The sequence below is a fragment of the Varanus komodoensis genome, unplaced genomic scaffold, assembly GCF_004798865.1.
Source record: "Varanus komodoensis strain SLA01 unplaced genomic scaffold, ASM479886v1 scaffold4, whole genome shotgun sequence".
NCBI lineage: Eukaryota > Metazoa > Chordata > Lepidosauria > Squamata > Varanidae > Varanus > Varanus komodoensis.
Genome location: NW_025335941.1, coordinates 53,584,776 through 53,609,643, shown reverse-complemented (window position 1 = coordinate 53,609,643; position 24,868 = coordinate 53,584,776). Strand labels below are relative to the sequence as shown.

The following is a 24,868-nucleotide window of genomic DNA, read 5'->3' as shown; positions in this document are numbered from 1 at the left end:
GGGAAGGCTGGTCCATGAGTTAATTGTCTGCTTTATTTTATTTGTATTAAAACTATTGCAGCCCTTTAAGTCAGTTTGTCATGTTAAAATGCAATAAAAATCTATGCAATTATGAGGTAGCAAATATAAATGAAATGGTAGCAATAAAATTGGTGTAATTTAAGAGACAGGATGTAAATAAATCACAGTATTAAACATTTATCTTCAGAAGCCTGAATTACCAGTTTGTACCTTATCAGTCAAAGAACATTAGGTTAAATAAACCCTTAGAACTAGAATCCAAGTCATTGTCATTCTCTCTAAGAAAAGCAGGGGGGGCATTAATATGTTGTATGTATGTGTGTGTTTGTTTTGTTAGAGTCCGATGATCAAAATTACAGAGTGGAAGCTGTCCATGCGCTGGTTCACAAACTGCCAGAGAAAAACCGAGAGATGCTGGACATCCTAATCAAGCACTTAGTCAAGTAATAATTATATTCTGTTTCGATTGTCCACAATCATGAGGGCTGAAGGAGCAAAGTGTGTGCCTTCTTCCCCACCCTCCCGTTTTCTAACTGCTTTGCCCCGAAGACATGAAATGACTTTGGTAAATGATATTACACTTTCTAAAGCTGTGAGCAAGGAATTGACAGCTGCAAATTATTTCTTACTGAAGCCCTGGAGGTTCTTAATATTAACCCGTTCATTATAATTGTCCTTTGTCCTTGTTTCTGCCAGAGAATAATTCTCTGGAAGGGAAGTCCAGGGCTTTGATTGGTTCCTCAGAATTTCTGTTTTCTGCTGTTTCTATCTAGAATTACCTGTAATGGCTTGCACAGCCTTAGGCTGACCTTGTGGAGGTTGGGACTTATTTTCACTATGCAAGTTGATCCTTGTTTGTACATTTATGGATCATTTTGGTTTTTGTTTTCAATCAGGTAGGGCAAGTGTATAAAAATCTCTTTGGGAAAATAGATCAGATTGTTGTGTGGGACAGTTGGTAGAATGGGACATATAAGGAAGGCTGAGTGGTTTTACTCTAAATCATTCTGGGTGGTTCCACTGGCAAATAATTTCATTCATGTGTGTGGCTCATTCACATAAACGTATTCATTGCCAAATACTTGTAGGAACAAAAATCCTGTTCAAGCACTCCTGTTGTAGGCTTGTTAAATATGTGAGGAAGGCAGTGTGCTAGTTCCATCCAATCTGTTGTTGATTTCAGGGCCCCCTCCCTGTTCAGATTGACTGTAGGAAGAGGAGATCCTCCTCTATCCAAAGGGATTCCTGATATGATCTGGAATACTGGATCATCAGCATTTTGGATCACATGGAGACCCCCTGCAGATAGATAAGACTATCTTCTTCGCAGTGAGGATGGCCCTATAGGGAAGACTGGCTGTCTTGTTCCCTGCACTGCGCATATAACACACAGGAGGAATGCCTGAGAAGGAATATCTGATGGATTTAGGTGAATTTATGCAACTTATCAAGGCCCAGTTCACATGTGGTGCTCAGACATGATTTCTTATACATGGTTTTTTTTTTGCGGGGGGGGTTGCATATGTGCTCGCTGGCAGCAAAATATATGAAATGTCTCACTGAAAGGCGCATGTCAGCTGGTTCCGAGCAAACAGCAGTAAATGACACAAAATGCAGGGGCATACACACTTTTTCATGGACCCATAGAGTTTATTGATTTTATAAAATAGATTTTATAAAGGTTCTATTTAGAAATAGATAGATTTAAAAGCATAGGTTTTATAATATCTATAATTCCATAACTGAAAATCAGTAATGTTGTATGTGTGAAAAATACAGAAATTGTATGCTAAATACATAGAGAATACATCTGCTGCTTTATTCTGAGGATTTTACTTGATTGTAGAAGCTCTGTGTGCTTACTGCTGCATCTCAATTTAAGGAGGAAGCAGAAGAATCAATCCATCACTCACACCTTTGTAATGAACAGGGACTGCAGTCTATAAATTAGAGATATCCAAAATTTCACATAGACCATCACATAGTAAAGATAGACTTTAAGGAGATAGCAATTTTGCTTTTTATTGTCCTCTTTCAATACCCTATTACTTCAGTCTATGCTTATTCATTACCCTGAGTGGAAGGAAGAATCGAAAATTGGTTATTTTAAAAGTTCCTTCTTATTAGCTTTCTGAAAAAGCAATTTTTCAAGCCTTCTAAAAGAACCTGGACCTTTGAAACTGTTTCCAAATTTGTGCCTGTTCGTTGGTTAGCAGGAGAATATCAAACTCAGTTTTATGTTTTCTTATCTAAAAGATTCAATTTGTCACCAAGGCAACCTCAGTAATATAATATTCCTAATTGGGAATAATGAATTCTAATGATAAGGAAACACAGGTATTCTTACCTGTGATTGGACTTCCCTCTTCAAAATTCCTTTTTCTATAAAGAACTGAAAATCGTAATACCAACCTCTAGTTACATGCAAAGCCATCTGCCTTGGATAAAATGAGGCAATGAAGTGTTATGATTTTTTGAGCATATTTCAGAATATCTATTTCCACAGTTACAGATGACAATACTGTTGCCAAAAACGGCAGCCTGTCATTCTCTGTAACATTTGGTACAACTTACTCTTCATCTGGATGTCATTATATTGTATACTTCCCTACTCCCTTCTCAGCAGCCAGTATTACAGAGCAAAGAAGGAAAACATATAGCAGAACATTGTTATGGCACTCTGAAGAAGCTGGGAAGGGCAAAAATCATTTAGTCAAATTCTATCCTGCCTTTCCATTTGTTGAATCCACTGGTAGATCATGGTCAAGTTTAATTTTTAAAACTCCAAATTAGAAAAGGGTACTATAAACCCTGAAGCAAGCAACTCAGAGAAGCATCATGCCAATTAAAACTGATGTCAAAAATGGGAAAATAGGAGAATCTCTTCCCTGGTGCCTAAAATATATTCCAAAGATATCCAGTGAAGCTCCCTAGGAAGGAAGGTCCAAACTGAGAAGCAACGTTTGAAAAGGCCTTTCTCTAATACCCACCTCCCTAACATGAAATGACGTGAAATCCCAGAAACTTGTCTCAAATGTTAGGAAGTCCTTCTTTGGAGTTGGCATCATTTGTTTTGAATCTCCTGGTTTTTGCAATATGTGCTTCCAGATCACTTGACATCTTTCTGTTGCAAACCCTTTTTAAATAGAAAATCTCAAGAAGTGTTCTCAGCTGGCTGCCATCATATAAACTGATACGTTTGTATCAGTTTATTCTTTATTCATTTGCTCACATATGCTTCAATCTAAAGGGAACATTGGACTGTCCCATCTGAAACGAACATGGTACATTTGAATGATATTATTTATTCACCAGGTAGTGTGGCCAGCAGTGATAACAGAAGTTGTCATCCCAAACATCTGGAGGGCACCAGCTTAGGAAAGGCTGCTCCACATGTTAACATAACATTTGCTGAAAACAGCATTCACTCTTGCATGTCATAATATGCCATGGCATTTTTGGTGGTGGTGAAAACCATAGCGGAAAGCCTGCTGAGAGGTCCCAGCAGTGAGAGCTTTGTTGAAGAAACCAAACTGAGATAAATGTTTCAGATAATTACTGTGTGGAATCACATTTGCCAATCTCAGGCACAGGGGCCTCACAGCTCCAAGCAGTTGTTGGTTGCCAAGCAGGTACAGAGCTGATTATGAGAAGGAAACAGCCTTGGTTGCCTTGGATGATGACCTTCTCTGAAGCATGGACTGGGAAAATGTTCTTTGGTATCAGCCTTAATCAAAACAAATCATAATTCTCCAGGTCAGTGACATGCAGTGACATGTTTTTTACAAAGGCAATAAAAAGCAAATTTATCAAAATAGGTTGCAGACTAGGTCCCTGTTCAAAATGTGTAGAGCACAAATAAAATAAAAACAATTAAAATAAAAACAAAAGAAATAAAAATATCACAACAGCAAAACCTATTTTTAAAGTTCTGGCAATGAATGCTCTTTGCCCCAGGAGTAAATGGATTCCATCTTTCTGGGCTATATCAACAAACCAAAGCTGCAGATGGTTTCTTAAAACATAAGGGGATGAATGGACAAACAAACAATAAAATATGCTTCTGTTAAATTGTTTTCTTGAACTGAAAGCTCACGTGTGATGTCTAACATCCTTTCTCATTTTTAATTGTTTGGTTTTCAGGGTGTCATTACATAGTCAACAAAATCTCATGACTATTTCCAACCTTGGAGTTATTTTTGGTCCCACACTGATGAGAGCCCAGGAGGAAACTGTGGCTGCTATGATGAACATCAAATTTCAGAATATTGTGGTTGAGATTCTCATTGAGCATTATGAAAAGGTGGGACAGTAGAATCTGGTAGATCTTTTCAAACATCACATGCTTCTATTTAAAAAATGACCAGATTCCTAAGGCAGATATTTCGCATTGCGCAGCTCTTCAGCTTTTCTTCCATTATGTCTTTCATCCTTTATTGTCCATGATAAGAAAAAGAGAAGTGGTAGGCAAACACAGGGGAGTTACAAGTGGAAGATAACATTGTCTGGGCCCCATGTACAATTCTGTGGATGAGGCAGGAAAAGCCTCACCTGGGGCTATCTCCTTGATAATGGAAAGTATTTCAGTTATTCCTCAGTACTTACTCAGGCCCACATTATGTTGATAATTACATATTTACACTGGAACAGCAGCTGCATGTGAATAATGGCTGGCCATTGCCCTTCAGTAAGTATTAATCCACATCTCACAGGGCTTTCACATTTCCTGTCCCTGCTGCAGTCCAGGATATTAAACATTGTTCGCTTTTGCCAGTTGAAATAATAGCTAGAAATGGAAACCCATTAGCACTGTAGTAAACAAAAAGGAATATTATTATTATCATTATTTGGGATTAGCAACCGCTTCTGCAGTCTTCATCATGAACAAAGAAAAAGTAATAAAAATGGAAGGCCATATGGAAGTCCATAATTACTATTCACCCTACAAGCAATGTTCCCTCTTTCAAAGTGTTTAAATGTCTCCTAAATAAAAGTCTTTCTCTGGCTTACCACAACTGGATTGAATTATATTTGTCTATAATATACAGTGAATGTGATTACCTTACTAATCCTTGATTATCTTTCATATTTATTATAAACTTGTTTTGAGGGAGTAGTACAGCTAAAAGTACAATAAGTCTCAACTTCAAAATATATTTAAAAAGTAAAAAATTCATAAATTTATCTTCCTGTTTTCCATTATATTGTTGAAAAAAACATTAAACTATGCCTCAAGGGAGCATATTTCCCCAACTTTTCTGGGGTTTTTTTCTCAGGCCTAACCAGGAGTAGGTAAGGAAAGCTTTTCTTATGGAAGTGTCATCTGTTTATTGGAATCAAATGATGCTTGCTTTAAAAAACTTTCCCTGTATAGTTCAAAGTTAAACAAACTTGCCTGCATATTGTGAAACCCTGACAGTGTGTTTTTATTTAAGGCACCTTTGTCAATTCTTGATTTTTTTCATGATCAATGTGTAGTAAATCATAGTTTGAAGATGCATCCAAATTGTCTCAGTCTCCCTGTTTCTGCTTGGACTCTGCTGAATAAGTCATTAGTCTAATTTTAGCAGCCATCTTCAATGTTACGACGGAACACTTTCTGATGATCAACTGTCCTTTGGTTTGTTTATTCGGCAGTAAAATGGGTTTTCTCTTTAGGACAGTTGGGTTAGGTGGTTGGTTAAAACTGGTTAAAAATCCAGTTCCCTAGTTAGTTTCCTATCAGTGTTGAGTTTTGGGATTGAACCTTTAGGTCTTCATCTTGAAACTGTGTTGTCCAGTTCTAGTTTTCCTTTTTCTGTAATTTCCTTCCCTTTATTCTAAAATGAACATAATACAGCCAGGTCCAGTCTGGTGCCTCTCCAGACATAGAATCATAGAATAGTAGAGTTGGAAGAAGCCTACAAAACCATCGCATCCAACACCTGCTCAATGCAGGACTGCAAGTGAAAGCTTCCACAACAATGGCTGTCTGGCTGTGTCTTGAATGCTTCTAGTGCGGGAGAGCCCATGTTGCTGTGCCACCCCATAATCCCATTGGCCATGCTGGCTGGCAGTTGTGACAGTGGCAGAGTAACAAGCATAAAGAGCACCATGACAGGGAAGGCTATTATACTGCATTAATTTAAGAGTATAAGCTATTGCCTGTGAAATTGCTGACTGGCCGTCAGCCAGCCACCCTCTCTTGGCCTCAAAGAAATGTGGTACTCCAACAGATTCTCATAAATATGTACATTTTAAGAGTCCTTGCTTTTAACTGACAGATATTCCACACAGCCCCGGACCCCAACATTCCTCTTCCACAGCCTCAATCCCGGTCAAGCTCAAGACGGACAAGAGCCATCTGCCTCTCCACAGGCTCTCGCAAACCAAGAGGACGGTACACCCCATGCCTAGCAGACCCAGATAGTAAGTGTGGCTTGCTCTAGTAGCAGATCCTTGGTTCTCGTGCTTGATTATTAATTGGTGGTAATCATTGTTTTGCTCTGAGCATAAGGGCTGCCTCTCTGTGGATCTCTTTGTCCATTTATAATGATCAGGTGCCAACTCAGTTTCCTTGCTGCTGGCACTTCAAGTTCTGTAATATAGTTCTTGCATTGTCACCTGAAAGTTTCCAAGCCTTTCCCACCTTTCTTTATCCAGCACTGCCATTTGACTAAGTGGAGACAGAGTTGGTTTTCTTTAGCTAAGTGAAGCAGGTGGGTTCAACCTCAGTCAACCCATCTCTGTGGCAGCAAAATCTACCCTCTCCCATCCCATTGACCATCCAAGCTTGCATGACGAATCACATGGCATAGTGTGATGCATCATTCCACAAGCTGGTGTCTTCCAGGTTCGTTGGAATGAGGACATTAGCCATTGGCAAGCTGGGAACACTGGAAGTGATGGTCCAACACACCTGGACGGTGCTAGGCTGGGGAAGGCTGGTGTGTACCTGTTGTGAGCTAGGTTTCACCACCCTTCACACTTCCAAAACACAGACTGTTATTTGACAAAAGCTCATTATTCTCCAATGCACTTCCTTGTCATGTCAAGCAGAGTTATGATCATGCGACCTCCATCAATATACAGGTAGTAGAAGGACAAGAGGAGGGTAGGTTGGCAGCCTATAGATTCATAGATTCACTTAAAATGGCCTTTGTAATTATGATTATTTTATTGTTTTTAATGAATGACTTTATTTTGGTTGTAGACCGGTAAAGCAGCACAGGAATATTAACATAAATTGGTTGTTTAGTTGAAAAGTTGTGCCCGAGTCTTGGTGACACCATGGACTTTAGCTCTCTTGTACTCCACTGTTTCCTGAAGTTCACCCAAATATGAATGTCTATCTTTTCAGTCCTGCTTTTTTGTAAACTGTTCTGGGAGCCATGTCAGGCTGTTGAATGGTAATAGATAATAAATGGTAGGCATAGCCAACCAAGAATGAGTCTCTGAGTCTGCACAGAACAGTTTGTTGAACTCAATCTAGCAACTACTTCTGAGCATCCTCCTTTTGAGTACCCTGGGCCCCTCCCTCTGGGATGGCCCTTCTGGAGACAGTCAAGCCTCTTCTCTGTCCATTGCCACTCCAGCTGATTTCCTTGTCTCTCCCAACATTGCATCTTGGGATCAAGAGTCGTACCAGGCCCAGCTGGCTGTAGGAATTCTTCTCTCATGCCCCCTCCCTGTAGCTGTAAATTCTGACCTGAACACCCAGGGAGGGTGCCCTTGGGATAAGCCCCTCTCTTTCTCCCATTTCAGCACTTGACAATTCTGGGTCTCAGGGCCCTTCCTCATCTGACAAGTCCAAATCAGCTTGACCTCGGAAAGTGCACCAAAATAACCACCCCTTTCATTACCAGCAGTGATGGCATCATTTCATGATGCAATGAAACTAAGCTGGTCGAGTTCCAATCAGTATCTGGAGAAAGGAAGCCTGTATACCTTGTCTTGAGCGGCATGATGAAAGAAAGACTTAATATAAATGTGATAAATTAAGAAATGATGCCATTCATAAATGATGGGGAAAATGCTAAGTATTTCTCTTCCCCAACTGATATCACATCCAGTAGATCACTGTTGGAAGGCTGAGACCAGGTCCTCCTGTGTGCCTGTAGTAATCATGCTATGTCTGTCCAGATGGATTTGGTGCTGAAGTCATGCAAATTATGTCCAAGGAAAACCTGGAATCTACTACCTGTGTGCTTCATCTGACACCATGGGATACCTCCAACCCATGGCTCACATTACCTTGTATAGCTTACATATAAGTAGACCTACAATCTTGTCCTCTAAAGACAATGTCCAATTCAGGGTAGTAAAAATGTGCCCAAAATTTCAGCCTCATGCCTTTAACAGTTTCTTTCCATGAACCAAAACATGCCTGTGATACAAAATGTGCCAAAAATTTGCATAAGAGAAGCCATTTTGTGTGCTTCTTTATGGCTCCAAATAAAGGACACATTTTGGGGGACCTCTTGCAAGCCAAAAGTTGGAGCAAATCTTCCAGCAGCAAAATCTGGGGGGAAGCCTTTGTGTGCTCATTTAACTTTACAAGATAATCTGCTGTTGCACTGATTGCAGGTCAATAAGCCAAGCATTCTTATTCAGATTTTATTGTTATGCATAGCTGCAGGAAAGAGGAAGTCTTAAATTCATTGTATCCTGGATCCTTTCTTATGCTGATTCAAACTTCCTGGGGGGGGCGGGGAACATTCAGTCAAACAAAGGCCTTTCATATGCAGCAATTGGCTTGCCTGAGGCAGTTTTGTCCATGGCACCAGTATCTCCCCAAGTGCAGGAACATTAGGCTTCATAGTTATTGATGCTGGATTCATCATGTCAGCTCACAGATGCTTCCTGGGTTGGCAGATTCTGCTTCTATTCAACACAAGTGGGAAGGGCTCTGAGCAGATCAGCATGGTTTGGTCTGACCACTGACGGTAGCAGTGAACTCTCCTTTGCCTTTGGAGGCTTAGTTTGGCATGGTTCACACATTCATGTGGTGCGGTGGTTAAGAGCATGGGACTGGGACTCAAACGATCTGGGTTCTAGTCCCCGCTCGGCCATGGAGCCAACTGGGTGACTTTGGGCCAGTCACAGACTCTCAGCCCAACCTGCCTCACAGGGTTGTTGTTGTGGGGATAAGATGGAGGAGGAGAATGATGCAAGCTGCCTTGAGCCCTTTGGGGAAAATAATGAATGAATGAATGTATATGTACAGTATATGTACATATTCATTCATTGTATGAGATGCTGTATAGCCAAGCTTTGTGGAAGATAGAAAAACAAAATAATAATAAAACAAATGATGATGATGATGATGATGATGATGATGATGATGATACAAATGTAATAAAACCAACAGTAAAAACACATTAAACTAATGTCTTTAAAGTTTTGAAAGCAGCAAATGTAATTTACAATTATTTTGAAAGGAACAGCTAAGCCACTACGACATGGAAAAATGTGATTTTGAATAGTTGTATTAACATAAAAACAAGCTGTGTTTTAAAATGTGATGCTTTAGAATTTTTTAAAGCTTATTTTCATAAGAACTTCGTTTACCACAGTTAAACCCTAAAATCTCAGAAGTTCCCCCCCGCCCCCTGCACCCCGAGGCTGGTACCAAATTCTGCGGGTTTTCCTACACTAATGCAGTGTCATGGAAAAAAGCAGAGGGCTGATGAAAAGTAGTGCTCTCCATTTGGACCAGAAGGGCAGGACCTGGTTCTGTCCAGGAGCCAAATCCCAGTCTGGGAAAGGGCTCGGGGTCTGTTCGCCCGCCATGAATGGGGCAAAGGCAAAGTGGTGAATCTGCAGAGCGGATGCTGTCAAAATGTGAGTCTTACCCATTTTAATACCACTTTGACATAAGCAGGACGTGTCAAAATGAGCAGGACTGAATCATTCAGGAACTTCTTCCCCAGACCACACCCACTCCACCTAGCAGTGACCAGCTGGCCAACAGCTGGTTGGAGATAAGAGCTTTTCCCTACAGTATACTGAGAAAGAAAGGAATCTTTCCCTGGTGCCTTTCAGGCAATGAGCAGATTATGTTGTCCACCAAGCAAGAAAACATTATTAGACCCTAAAAAACAGCAACTGCTTTCCTTCTCTCTACCCTGAACTCTTCTACCTTTCAGGTGATTCATACAGTAGCAGTCCAGACAGCACTCCTATGGGCAGCATAGAATCACTTTCATCTCATTCATCAGAACAAAACAGCACCACAAAACCTTCATCCTCTCAACCCAGGGAAAAAGCAGGAGGAGTTCCATGGATTGCCTCATCCCCTTCCTCCAATGGACAAAAGAATTCTGGCCTTTGGACCACAAGTCCTGAATCTTCCTCAAAGGAGGATGCAGCAAAAACAGATGTGGAATCTGACTCTCAGAGTGTCGCCTCTATCACAGAGCCAGAAAATGTCACTCCACCAGCAGACCTGACCAACAGAGGGCTGTACAGTCTCTCTGGAATGAAAAGATCAACAGCTTCATCCACTAGGTCCATCCCTTCTGCAGAAGGTAAGCTCTATATGGTTTACAATTAACAGAAAATACCTGTATATTTAAGAACGGGATAACGAGACACAAATGAAGTGTATCCAAGGGCAGTGTCCAAGACTACCATGTATTCCCATTGTTTGGTTCTGCAAGCAGGACACACTGTTTATGCAACAAAAAACTGGTAGTTCAAAAATGAAACCCTGGAAACAGGTCTGGGTTGGGATAGGCTGGCCTCTGCCTCTTCTACAGTCTTGGGACACGTCACCTGAATTTTTTTCTATGATCTTCTCATATGTGCCCTGTTCTGGAAGCAAGTGTGTCTATTCACAACTGATTGCTTTTTAACTGCAAGTTCTCCTGGTGGGTTCTGCTGCTGAATAGGAAGGCTTCTATGTGATCAGAGATTTGGCTTTCTGGAATGATAGGCCTGATGGGAAACAAGAAGGCCATTTATGAAAAGGTCAACAAGAAGAGTGTGTGGAGCTATGAGGGCCAAATCCTCAATATTCTTCAAAGGGATTAGAACAGAATCAGTGAAGAATAAACAATATTTATAATAATAAAGCAAGTTCATTGTTTCCCAATTAATATTGCAGCTCATAGTTATCCATTCTGATTTCCTTTTATAGAAAGTAAATTTTAATGTCGGGCTGGGCAGGGTTGGATAATAACAGAAATGGCAAAACAACAAAAACTCAGTTAAGCAGGACAGGAAACACACATTTTACGTCACCAAAACCTGCAGTGTTTATAGTTTGTTTTCATTGTATGACTCATATCTGGATTTCAGGTAAGGGGATTCAGAAATGTTGGTCAACATGTTATCTGAAAAAGAAATCTGGTGTTTACATTAGAGAACCTGTTTTCCTCCTGGTGGTGACACTCAGGCTGTTTCAACATTGTGCAGCACTGTTTCAATATTTTGTGATCACAGTCCTCCAATCCTGATTTAGCACTTGGGGGTTTTTAAAATCACACTTACTAATAAGGGTGCTGACACTGCTAAGTTGAAAGGTTTGTTTAAAAGAGAAATGGGTATAATGCTGTTTTGCATCTGCAGTGAGGTAGCCATACCTCGGTAAGCTCTCAGATGAGAGACCTGGGATCCCGTGTTACTGCTCCTTTGCTGCCAGTCAGCTGTGTACGGATGGGGTGGAGGTGTTGATTTGGAGGGTCAGAGCAATGAAAGGCTTATTCCCTCCTTCATGCATTCCGTGCCTCTTCTCAGCCTATTCTTTCCGCTTGTGGCAAAACCCATACTTCAGACTAAGCAATAGGGAGGTAAACGGTTAAGTACCATTCATCCCAATTGCCACTTCCCTCCCCCAAATGCACCCTGCCCCCCCTGTGGCCTCTGGTTTGCTCCAAATGCTTAAGACTGAACTAATAGGTGATAAAAGTGGGTTCATCCTTTGTCATTTAGGTAACAAAAGCCGCAGTGGTTCAGTCCAGAGTTTAGCTTCTCTAGATGCCAAGGATGGAGCAAAGGCCACGGAAAACCCCGACTTGCCTCCAAAGCGGTGCAGAGGACTGCAGTTTGACGCAACATCAAGCAATGGCTATCAGAGACCAGGGTCTGTGTAAGTTGGGTCAGGGCTTTTTTGTCTCAGTGCTTGAGCATTTGAGTTCTTTGCATTCAGAAGAACACATGTAACCCTTTCATGACTTCATATCCTCCAGGGTAGCAGCAAGGGCCCAGCTGTTTGAAAGTGCTTGCTCAGTGAAACAGGCTCCCTTGGGAAGGTAAGCTGCGTTTCACAATATTATATTCATTCCATATTCCACCTGGATATTTTGGGTGCTGTGCATGGGAGCCAGTGGGGTGTAGTGGTTAAGTGTGCTGGGCTGGGACTCAGGAGATCTGGGGTCTAGTTTCCACTTGGCCATGGAGTGCACTCGGTGACCTCAGGCTAGTCACAGACTCTTGGGGCTGCTGTTGAGAGGATAAGATTGAGAGAAGGCGGGGAATTATGTAAGCTGCCTTGAGCTCTTTGGAGGAAAATGGTGGGGCCACAAGGATGGTGGCTGCTTTGGAGGGTAAGCCATATGAGGAGAGACTGAGGGAGCTGGGTCTCTTCAGCCTGGGGAGGAGGAGACTCAGAGGGGACCTGTTAGCAATATATAGGTATGTGAGGGGATGCTACGCAGAGGTGGGTCATGACCATTTTTCCCCTGCAGTGGAGGGCAGGATGCATTCCAGTGGAGCAAAGCTCAGGGAACCAAGATTTAGGGTGGATGCCAGGAAGTACTTCCTCATGGTTAGGACCCCAGGGGTATGGAATGGGCTTCCACAGGAGGTGCTTGAGATCCCATCAGTGAGGGTGTTTAAGGATAGGCTGGACATGCACATGGTAGGCATGTCATGAGTAGATCCGACTGGAGCTGGGGGTCAGACTAGATGGCTCAGGAGGCTCCTTCTGACTCACTGTGTTTCTGTGTTTCCACTATACATACATAGATGCATATATTTGGGAGGACTAGGAACTAAAATATAAAACACATTTCGACTCGACATAGTGATGAGACAAATAGTGGTGTTAGTAAATAAACCAGGAATAGTAACAGAGGGAATTTGAACTGCAGAGTTGGAAAAGACTCCCCTCACTTCAAACTCAGCCCAGCCACACACACCCCAAATTCAGGTTGCCTGCAGTCAGCCCTGTCTGCCAACTCCCTGACCTTTTCTCAAGGGGAAGAAAAGCTTACCTTCAAAAGGCTGATGGACTAACCTGTCATGGGAGGGATCACTTGGGATAAGAAAGGACTTCCTAGAAATCTCTCAGTTTGCCTGAACAAGTTGGATTGCAGTTCCTCTGTATGTCCACCAGTATTTTAGAATGTGCTTTGCAGCCAGAACACAGGCCAAGTTTCTCTAGATGTGTAATCTCCTTTCATCCACTATAACAGCATAGACAGATAGAAGCTGGTCTGGCTTCTAGGAGGAAGACTATGTCGATTATCAGAAAACAGAAAGCTTGTGTTTGGGGGAGGGAGAGTATTGCCCTATTTAAGCCTTTTGTGGATTATAGGACATGGAGGAAGCCATGGGCTGACTGGCTGGAATCATGGACATAACCATTCTAGTTGGGTTACACTAGTCCCGCATTTATTTATTATTCATTTTTTATACCACACCTTTCCTTTAAGGAGTACAGGACAGCAGGTGCTGATCTTTCGCCATCTTTTTGTCCACACAACAGAACCTGTGAGGCCAGTTAGTCTTGGAGTGCCCAAGCTTACCTGTGGATACCCATATATTTGCAGAAACCTTTCTGTACATACACAAGTCTCATTTTCTCTCCCTTTTCATTATCTTTCTTAAGATGTTTATAATAAAATTAGGTGGCAGACAGGCATGCTGTACAATAAAGCGCTGCTCTGTGGTTCCATTCTTTTGGCTTCAAAAGACTGTTTGTTTCAGATCTCAGACTTAAATCATTTTTAAATAAATTTTATTGTTTTCACTACAATCTAACTTTAAAAACAACGATTATTTAAGACCTCAGATATACTGGGTTAACATCTTCCTCATTTTAACAGTCAATAGTCATATTCAAATCCACATATAGTCCCATTTCTCCAGCTGATAATAGAACGAATTCCAAGTTTGGTAGAAAAACAAACCTATTATTGAGTATTTGGGCAGGTTACTTTTCTTGTAGTCTCACCTGTTGGCCTTCTCGGAAATGGGTACTTTGGGACCAGCTAGATTCACCATTTATGAATGGGCAGATCCCCTCCCTCAACAACCATTTTGTGGAAGCACTCATGCATTATTTCAAAATTATAAATGAGACCACGAGCCCAAAATGTCTGGGGACCCCTGCTTAACCAGTGCACCAAAGTGGAAGAAAAAGACATGAGCTAACTTTGTATCATAGACCTCCTCCCTTCTTCCCACCTTCCGCCCCATTTGTCCTTTCATATCACATTTTACAGTTCCCCACTCAGGCTCTTGTTCCATCTCAGTACATGTCAGGAAAGAACCAGACAAAAGGGACATGTAGCTTTTTCTGCTGATAAAGCAGGCAAGGTTGGCAAGGTTAACGGATTTTCCTGCTTCGTCTTTGCAGAAGTGCTGGATGGTAACAATGAGTAGAATTAGGGTGAATGAGAAGCCAGCAAAAAATAAGAAAAGAAGCCAGAAATCTTCCTCTGGAGTTTTCCTCTTGCAGCAAGGAAACACTCAGACACGACCATGCAAATGTGCACTGTTCTGAGCCAACTTTGTCTTTAGGCCACTTGCAAATATCTGCAAACGCACATCATCTAATTCACTCTGTAGTTTTCATGTTAATCTTTAAAAGGTGTGCATTTTCAACAGCCTTAAGGAAATTGTTCTTTAATTTTTGGAGCTCCTGCTGTTTTGACAACTGAACCGTACTTCATTGAATGTTAAACTCCCCTTCTTGGAAATGGAAAAGGGGAAAGTGACAAACAGTGTAGAACTTAATAATGTTTGCTGCTGTTTCTTTCACTTTCATATCTTGCCTCACTTCCATTTTTTTCCATTTTGAAGGGAGACCTTTCATTTTCAGAATCTCAGAGTGTACGCTCTGACACCCTATCATGTGATTGTCTAGGTGGAGTGGATTTGGTAAAGGGTTTGAATCCCCCACTCAGCTACTAAGTTAATAGGGCAACCATCAGCTAGCCCAAATCAGACTTACCTGACTGGGTAGTTTCTTTATGTCTGTATATCTTGCTTAAGCCTAGTTTGGATCCAAGCATACAATTAAAAGAGAAATGAAGGGACAATATAATTATGTTGATGTGTGCTAAGTGACAATTCTAGTCCCTGCCACTGGACTAGATGCTCCAGTTTCTAAGCGCTTTCCTCCCTAGGAAGAGTGCAGAATGGCATTAAGATGGACTTAGGGTGCAGTCCTATGCATCTTTACTCTGCAACAAACCCTACAAGTCCCAGCTTTCCCCAGCCAGCCTTGTCTAAGCATACATAGAATTATACCCTTAGTGGATCATAGATGCGGTCCATCAGAAGAACCTCTTCCATACAGTGCTCAAGAGGCTAAAATGGAGGAAAACCTAATAAACTCCTTGCAGATTTTCTTGGATAAATTCTGGGACCCACATGTGCACATGGGTATTTATTTAAATAAATGCATGTTTATTTAAATAAATACCCATTTATTTATTTATTTAAATACATACATGTTTAAAGTATGGATGGTTTCTTTAGTATTTCAGTGTCTTGATTCTATTTCCATTACTGAAGCAGTAGAAAAGAGGAAGAAGTTGTGGAGGGAGAGTAAAAAAAAATTCTGCCTGCAAACCTGAAGGCCAGTAGTCCTTATTAACCAGGTACAGAAAACACATTCGCTTCTTAGAAATATAGATGCCATTTTAAATAACCCTCTTCTAGAAGGTTTAAATTAGTAGTTTATTCAAAAGAAAATGAGGACCTTTTTAAGCACCATGTACTGGCTGGCAATGTTATTTTCATACCCTCTTTTGCCGGCTGAATTGAATGAATGGGAGTATTATACTTAGAAAATGCACGTGGTAAGTTCTTACCTTGGAACATTAGCTCTCTTTATAAAAGGGCAGTTAGCATTGGGAAGAAAATGGCATCTTGTTCTAAAAGTTTGGGAAATGGAAGAAAACTGGTAAAACAATCGACTGAAAAACAGGCCAGAGGTAAAAGAAGCACCATTTGCTTAATTGGTGATGGACGTGTTTGCTGCCTTCAGGTACACTGCCAAAGCACTAACCACAAATTAGACTCCAGACCCTAAATTGCCAAAGCACTAACCACAAATTAGACTCCAATTTAGACTCCAAGCATCAGATATAAAAGCAATATCTAGTCCGTGTGGGGTCCTGCCTCTCCTGCATGCTCTTCTAAGCTGCCTGCCATTGCAAGAAAGGTTGGTAGATTGTGGTGACATGGACTAGACTTTTTATCATTGACTTCCCACAGAAAAGGGCTGGGGAAGTCAATTTGCACTGCAAGCTTTGTTGCAAAATAAGAAGCAGAAGGACAAGGAGAATTAAGCTGTCCCATTAGACCATCACAATCATTTGTTTTTATTTGGAGAACTGCTTAGTGAAGGCTCCTACCATAAGAAGAGGGTAGATGAAGCCAAGTACTGAGGACCTGGATACTGGAGCAAGGCTTTAAAAAAAATGTTGAGCCTATCACGAGGGTGGGCTGTGAGGCACCAGTTGGCCTCTAATTCTGGAAGCAAAACTCCTCGGCCCAGGAGGAAGGAGTACTTTCTGAAACCACTAGTGAGCACATTCTAGGCATTGGAGATCTGTTTTCCACCTATCCTCCTTTCTTTACCCAGAATATTGTCAACATTGTGCAAATGAGGTGTCATTAATTCAAACATCACCATAAAACAGGGATTGACCTTTCAAATGGTGGTTTGGCTGAGAAGCCATTGCTCCTTTTGTGAAGTAGGAGGGGAGAGGGAGGAGAAAACTGCTTGGTGACAACTGAGGCTTTACAACTGAGTCCCCAAACGTTTTGTACCTGTGGGTACATTTGGAAATGTGGGAAACTTCTGTGGGTGCCACCACAAAATGGCTTCTGTGTAGGAAAATGGCTGCCATGAGAGACAGAATATTCTAATACGAGCTCAGGAGGAAGAGGGAATAGTGAGGCCAGAGGCTGGGAAGGTAAGAAAAATAGTGAAGCTACAGGCTGAGAACGAGGGGGATAGTAAGGCAAAGGGCAAAGTGAGAGACCTGGTGGAGGAGAAACAGTGGCATGTGCTGGGCTAGGCTAGGAGCTGGGACAGGAGCAGGAAAGGCAAGCCCCTTGTAGAGGAGAGAGAAAGCAAGGCCCAAGGCAGAGTGGTGGGGAGAAACAGATAAAGAGGTGGGAAGAGAAATAGCTAAGCTAGAGCTTGAGGAGAAAAGGAAGGCAAGGTAGAAGAAGGGAGATATTACAGGCTGGGAGCAGGTGAACCATCAAGGCAAGGAGGAAAGGAGACAGAAAGAGCAAGGCAAGAAAGGGAGAGAAAGAAGACCAACGCTGTTCACGGTTGTTACTGGACCTTCTTTCAAAGTGCTTGAAAATGCAGAACATGGTGGACATCACTGAAGGTGCCTGCAGGTATCAGGTTAGGGGACATTTCCTTGTCGTCCTCTCTGAATTTTCCAAAGGAAAGAAGCATTATATCAGTTAAAAACAGACAAAAGGTATGAATTAGCCAAGGTGGCCTGGGGAGCTTTATGGCCGAATGGGCCTTCAGTGTAGGGCAGCTAAAATGTGTTACTGCTCGACTGTGAAAATCATAGTAGCAAAGTACTTGAAAGTATTTTGAAAACCTCAAAATAAAATGCTGGAAGCCAGATCAATAGTCAGTCATGAATGAGCTGATTCCTTCTACTGGATGTCTGCGTAGCCAAATAAAATCACATTGCTCAGAAAATAGTTGTTCCATTTGTTTTTAATATGTTGCTTTATATCCGATGTTTATGTGAACTGCCTTTAGGTGGTTTGGTTTGTTAGCATCAAAAAGAGGAATACTGGCTTTTCTATTCCAATGTCAAAATAAGTAGTTCAGAATGAAAACAAGGTGGTGGAAAACTGGGAACGGGTGCAGAAATGCTCTTAGGATGAAAATCGAATTCCATGTGGAAGTCCCCAGAGACCACATTTCAGTGGTGTGTAGGACTGAAGACAAAAAGGAGCGAGGCCAAAATGCCAGTACATTGTAGCTTAAAGGTCATAGTGCCAGTAACTATTCCTTAGCGGTGGCATTTCAGCTTTTCAGAAGGGGGACTGCACTGGGGCTAAAAAGTGGCTGAACAGTTAGTTGGTGGTTGAAGGAAAGGAGTGCCCCAGGAAAGGGGTCTGTTCGGGGAGCCCTGGAGGGCCGTCTTTGTTGCTGGGGCTGGTTTAACGTGAATCAGGATTTAGCATCCGAGCCGGCTTAACTCCAGTGGGCACAGAACACTTGTGTGCCAAAGGGCATGGGGTGCTCTCTTCTGGCACATGAAGTGTTTCTCTTGCATACTTTATTCACAGAACACCTTTTTCAGTGTATCACATCATCCGTCCTTTTTATCAGTGGTAACACAAGCTGTCCTTTTCTCAGGCAAGCCAAGGCCATGTATTCCTGTAAGGCGGAGCATAGTCACGAACTCTCCTTCCCGCAGGGAGCGATATTTTCCAATGGTAAGAGGCGGTAAATTGCCATTATTTTATCATGACTGCCTTGTGATAGTCAGAGCAATGATAAACTCGTTCATGTTTAAGCTGCCACACAACTCCTAGCTACATCTGTATTTTATCATATTCTCGTGTTAATGGTAGTAAGTGTGCGTATAAAATCCATGCACCCTCATTCACACACAATTCTCTCTCTGTGTGTGTGTGTGATATATTTCTCTGAGAATGCACAAACATGCCTTTATGCAAACATTAAACAGTATCCAAAAGAGTTTGCAATACCAGGGGAAAGTAATGCATGTTCTCTCTTTCTTTTAACAGTATATCCATCGGTGGAGCCAGGATGGCTAAAAGCAACATATGAAGGCAAAACAGGACTTGTTCCAGAGAATTATGTTGTCTTTCTCTAGGGATAGTTAATGGACAGCAGCATCTTCATGGTATCCATGGTAACAAGCAAGAAGCACTGTGATTTTTTTTATCTGACACGGATGGAGGGGGGGTCTGCCAGGTAGTCGTGTGTGGTAGATTTCCTTCGACTTCTGCAGCTGCAGATCTCTGTCTTCTTATGAGTGGAACAGAATCTAATGAAAATAGTCAACAGGGTTTGGTTTTCTAAATCTTTCTGTGTTTTGAAATGGAAAATGGTACTCTTTCGGTCATTTCACTGCTGGTAACGAGAAATTCATTTTAACCATCAAATCAAATATGCTGAAAATAAGACACTCAAAATGAGAGCTTGGCAAACCTGTGTTGTTGTTCTCAGGCGAGCCATTGATTCTCAATGGGTCCCAGTCATTTCAAATCAGTCCTTGATGTCAATGTTCAATGAATGAGAATTGTTCACTGACATAACAGATTTCAACTACAATTTCATTGTAGCCGTGTCATTTATAGGCAGCAAATGCAAATATTTGAACACCAATTAATCAAAGTATGATTTTTGTTTTAAAAGGCATTTTAATGCAATATGTGTGTGTTGGTTTTCTGCTTTACCACTTTGTGTCTTATCCATATAATTATGAATAATTAATAATTTATATTTATAGTATCCAAATTGTTAAATTGTAATCCTACATAAGAATCCCCAATAAGATACAGCTTTTTATTTGTTTCATGTGTTACCTTGGATCCATCAAAATGGAAGAAGCAAGTCTCAAGCTGAATAAATAAGTACAAATAAAATAGTAGGATCCTGACGTCTGAATGATCCAAGTGGTGAATGAAGCAAGAAGTTAGAATAATCTGTGCTTTAACTAAAATCCATTATATCTCTACCACTGGTTTGGCATGTGCACTAGTCCAGATCTTGAATTGTGAGTTGCTCCAAAGGGATTCCTTCAGCCTGGGAGAATGGGCATCAAAATGGAAAATGCAGTTCAGTGTAAACAAGTGTAATGTAATGTTCATTGCAGCAAAACAATCCCAATTTCAAGTGTAATTTGATGGGATCTAAGGTAGCATTGACTGATCGAGAGAGAGATTTAGCACAGCTCCATGAAAATGCCAGTCCAGTGTGCAGCTTATATGAACAAACCCAACCCCTGTTGGGCATAATTAGGAAATGGAATGAAAATAAAACTGGCTTTATACAAATTGATGGTGCAACCACACTTGGAATGCTGGGTACAATTCTGATCACTAAACCTAAAATAGCATTTTGTAAGGTCTGGAAAAATGCAAAAAAAGGCGGGGGCAAGTGAAATGATCAAAGCATTGAAGCAGCACCCAATGAGGAAAAGTTACGTCTGGGACTGCAGCAGGAGAGCAAGGCGAGACGGGATAACAATGTACAAAATTATGCCGATGTGGAGAAAGTGGAGAGGGAGACGTTTTTCTCTTGTCTTTCATACACTAGAACCCAAAGGGCTTATTCCCTAAAGTGGATTGGTGGGAGATCCAGACAGATGAAAGGAGGAATGTCCTCACACAGTGCATACCTAAACGAACAGTGGAATCCACTTTCTCATGATGTAGTGATATCCACCTGTTCGGAGGGTTTTAAAAGGGAGCTGGACAAACACAGGAAGCAGAAAGCTATTGATGGCTACTAGACCCAATGGCAAGACATGGCTCCAGGATGAGAGGCAGTATGGCGGAGTGGCATGGGCAGAAGGGTGGCGCTGCCCCACAGCCCACTTGGGTGTTCTTGTGGGAGAGCTGGCTGGTCACTGTGTGAATGCCAGACTAAGTGGGGCCTGGGTCCGATCCAGCATGGCTCTTCCTATGCTCTCACTGTATATCTCCTGGACAGTTCATGGAGAGGCTCTTTTCACATGTGCAACGCTTCAAAAACACCATTCAGTTCCATGTGTGGATCAGGTCTCTGAATCAAAGCATCCGACCTCCATGTGTGTGGCTTATACTATCTCAAAAAGCACTGTACTTGAGCACTTGTAGAGTTCTGTGAAAGATGCATGAATGGTTTAGCTTTCAAAACATTTGCTATATATGCACATGACCTGATCTTAAGAACATAAGAAAAGCCTTACTGGATCAAACCAAAGGTCCATCCAGTCTAGCAGTTCTTACACATGATGGCAATTAGGGTAGGACTAAATGATGTTGAGGGTAGGACTAAATCCTGGCCATTTTCCTGTACACTGAATAAGAAGCATGACTGTCATTCAACGAGATACAGGCCCAGCTGTTGGGGTGGGTTGATGAACTGCATCTAAAGCTTGGACCTAGCTAGGGATATGAGCAAAAGAAACTTCTCTGTGCATCTGTCTTGTATTTGGATGGGAAAATGACATTTTTTCAAAATATAACTCATATCCCTGTGAATTGATTTTGATTTTGGTTAAAATAATGACACAGATTATAATGGCTCCTTTTCTAAGGGAAGAGTCAGCCAAAAAATGTTTTTGAAAATATTTCCTGCTAATGGATAAAAACAAAGGTAGAACATAATGATGTTCTGTATGTAGCAGCATTTCATAGTTTATATAATTCAAATATATGATACTTTTTATTCCCTGTCGCAATGGTTGGTTCTCTTGGAAGGGAGAGAAATCCTTTGGGTTAAAATTACAACTCCTGAGGCACCAACTTGGCAGGTTGCTTATTTGTGGATTCTATTTAAATTAATCATTCTTTTTGCAGGTACTAGACTTGATATAATATTTGGATATGATTTTGCATTTTAATGCTGGGAATCTGTACCCAAGAATACCACTAAGGTTGCAATCTTGTGCCTGTTTAGACAGAACAAAGTCTTAAAACTCCCAGCGTTCCCCAGCCAGTGGAATTGTTGGCCATTTTTCTTCTCTAAATATGCATAGGATTGTGCTTTAAGTAAAATATATTTAAGAAGTTATTGCAAGTAAATTATAGAACTTTTTGTTTATTTTGTAGTGTGCCTTTTTGTTAATTCTCTGCACTCTGTACATACGTATATGTAAATAATAACCATCATGTAATTCCTGGAACATTTTGCTACTACTATTATCTGTGTCATAATTTTACATTAAGAATATAAGAAGTATTTAAATGAATTAAAAATACCTATTGTCTTTTTGATGTTGCATTCATGTGTTCTATTATTTCATTGCAGAAAACAAGAACTGCTCATAGTTTATTCAGGATGAGACCCTCTCTTTGGACTAACAGGCAGGATGGTTTTGATTCAAATCAAATTGATTTAAATTACTAGTCAGTAAGACTAGATGTAATCGCGATTTTCTACATAATCTGCATGCATGCATGCCTTACCCATAGGTAGAGGAACTTCACTGAAGTATTCCCAAACTGGGCATCTTTTATCACCTGCTGCCCTTATGTTTTCTCCTCCAGGGAAAGAACAATATGATAAACCTCAAAAAGATCCAAAGACTTGTACAGTATTCTTAAAGGTTTCACTTTTATTTTTACTGCTTGCCCCTCCTCCTTACATTTCTTGTGCAGATCTGTTCCACTCCCAACAATCTTCTTCTATACATTGAATTTTTTGAAACTTAGCACTTAAAAAGTAGATTCTGTGTACATAGATTTGCAAAGAAGCAATGGAATTAACTCTGTATAATTATTTTGTAACATTTTTGCTAGAAGAAGAGGCGTATTATCTCTGTAGACACGGCAATTCACAGTTTTGAGAACTGTAAAACCAAGCATCTGCAATAATATCTTCTAGACAAAAAAAATGCCCAGAAACCCCTGGATGAGCATGACTTTGTGAATGAATTAATGGAATTCATTTACCAAAATATATAAAGATGGCATGAATATACAGCCTCATCTTACATAATTAAAAACTAATCCTTATTTCAGTGATGATTAACCTTTTGACTATAGTGTATCTTAAACAGATTTTCCCCCAAAAAAGCATTTTACTAAAAAATCCTATTAGGATCAAAAACATCTGTTCTATTTTTTAATCAGATTTTATTTTTTAATTAGATTTTTATCTACCCTGCTGACCGGTTTTCTCTAATAATTACTAAAGCAGCTTTGCAGGCCCAAACGTTCCAGATCTTAAGACTGCCTCCAGGTCTTAGACTAGCACCAGGTCGAATGTTTTAACATAGAAAGAGATGTTAATGCAAGAGTGCAGACCCTTTTAGCATGAGGGCCAAATTCCATTTTGGAAAAGCTCTCAGGACAGGCAAATGGTGCAAGGCTAAAATAGCAAATATACCAGCATATTTAAGTTACTGTCAATTATGAAACCTTGGGAGAGGCATTTCAGCCTTTGAGACTGGGAAACAATAGCACAAAGCCAGGGAAATCTCCAAGCAATGTACCAGGCAAACAGGCCAGCTCTAAACTTGGACTGTGCTTCTGCACCTCCATGCTAAATGTACACAGGGTCCAGCCCCAGATCATCTGGAACCTTACAGACTCCAAACCAGCCCAGCAATTAATAGGTAGCCAATGCTAAGTCAGAACAAATTAAATGCAGTATAACCAGCAACTTAGACCTGCTGCAAAATAGGTTGCTGTGTTATAGAATCATCAGATCATAGAATGGTAGAGTTGGAAGAGCTCATCAGGTCTAACCCCTGGTCAGTGCAGCGCTCCCAAGTTAAACCAGCCCTCTCAGCTGTCCAGCTTCATCCTGAATGCTTCTGGTGTGGGGGAGCCGCAGCCTCCCTAGACCTTTGGTTCAATTGTCGAACTGCTCTAACTTCCTTCTGAACCTCCTGAAGTTCTCGAATAGGAACTCTGAATAAAGTGCATTCCAATAGTCGCGCTGCAGAGTTATGGAGGAATGAGCCTCATCCCCACAAACAGCCACTGCCGGTTGGGTTGCAGCCATCTACCTAATATAGCTATGACAGAACAAGCCTTTGACAAATTATGGTGAGGTGTTGTCTGGAAGAATTCCCAGAGTGCAAGCCTGCGGGGATATACAAATGTTACAAATGTTATACACTTGGATATACAAATGTTACACACTTGGTTGCTCTCCAGAGGTAATATTATCTATGCCAATTCTACTGATCACCCATGTCCCATCCTAGAATTGCTCTTCAGATCACCAAAGGGAATGCAGAGAAGCCACCAGGACTGACTACCTCAGGCACCTGGCATGATGTCTCTTGTTTTTCCTGCAGCAGCTACCAAAATAAGTAGATCAGCACTTGGATTCTACATGGAATGAATGAAATGAACCCGATTTCACTGCTTTGTTTCACTTCCATATAAGTAGAGGGCTTATTGTGTGGATGATCTATAAACAGGAGTAAAAAAAATACAAATGCTTTGAGTTGCTTTGTAGCTCATTCAAGGAACTAAGGAGAGGAATGCATACAGAATTTCCCCCCCAAAATAAAACAAATTAGTCACACCAGTTACTTTTCAGCCTTATTTGGAGGACCAGCATCGGCTGTACTGATAACATACTGTAGAATGTAGCACTTGGAAGGGTTTCTTTTAAGAAAATCTAGAATATTTGGTTGAGTGAAAGGCTGCATAACACCAAGGCTACAAGTATTAAATTATTACCTTTGGTTGAGATGAAGATTAAACCTGCTGATGCTGAAAGCAGACAACGTAACAGCTGTAGCTGTGTTACAGTGGGTGTGCTTTTTTATGCAATCTAGCACGATCCTCATCCTCAGTTAAAAAGTTCTGTGGTAACACCTAATGTGAAGGGCATCTCACAATACTGACTAAATGAACAAATAGTCTGATCTAGTAAAAGGGCAGCTTGCTATGATCCTACACTAGAAACACCTAAAAGTTCTCTATAAATAACTGAAGGCTTATT

At 41.0% G+C, this 24,868-nt stretch overlaps 1 protein-coding gene across 1 annotated transcript in view; it reads left to right on the top strand.

The window, feature by feature from the left end:
* Nucleotides 1-22,186, top strand: part of ARHGAP42 (Rho GTPase activating protein 42) — a 117,544-nt gene extending 95,358 nt beyond the window's left edge. The window contains exons 16-23 of the mRNA XM_044441823.1: nucleotides 359-464; nucleotides 4,165-4,324; nucleotides 6,285-6,429; nucleotides 10,149-10,529; nucleotides 11,935-12,091; nucleotides 12,192-12,254; nucleotides 18,584-18,663; nucleotides 18,979-22,186. Of these exons, the coding sequence (XP_044297758.1) occupies nucleotides 359-464; nucleotides 4,165-4,324; nucleotides 6,285-6,429; nucleotides 10,149-10,529; nucleotides 11,935-12,091; nucleotides 12,192-12,254; nucleotides 18,584-18,663; nucleotides 18,979-19,067 (1,181 nt within the window). The 3' untranslated portion in view covers nucleotides 19,068-22,186. The remainder of the gene's footprint in view (nucleotides 1-358; nucleotides 465-4,164; nucleotides 4,325-6,284; nucleotides 6,430-10,148; nucleotides 10,530-11,934; nucleotides 12,092-12,191; nucleotides 12,255-18,583; nucleotides 18,664-18,978) is intronic.
* Nucleotides 22,187-24,868: the final 2,682 nt, after the last annotated feature.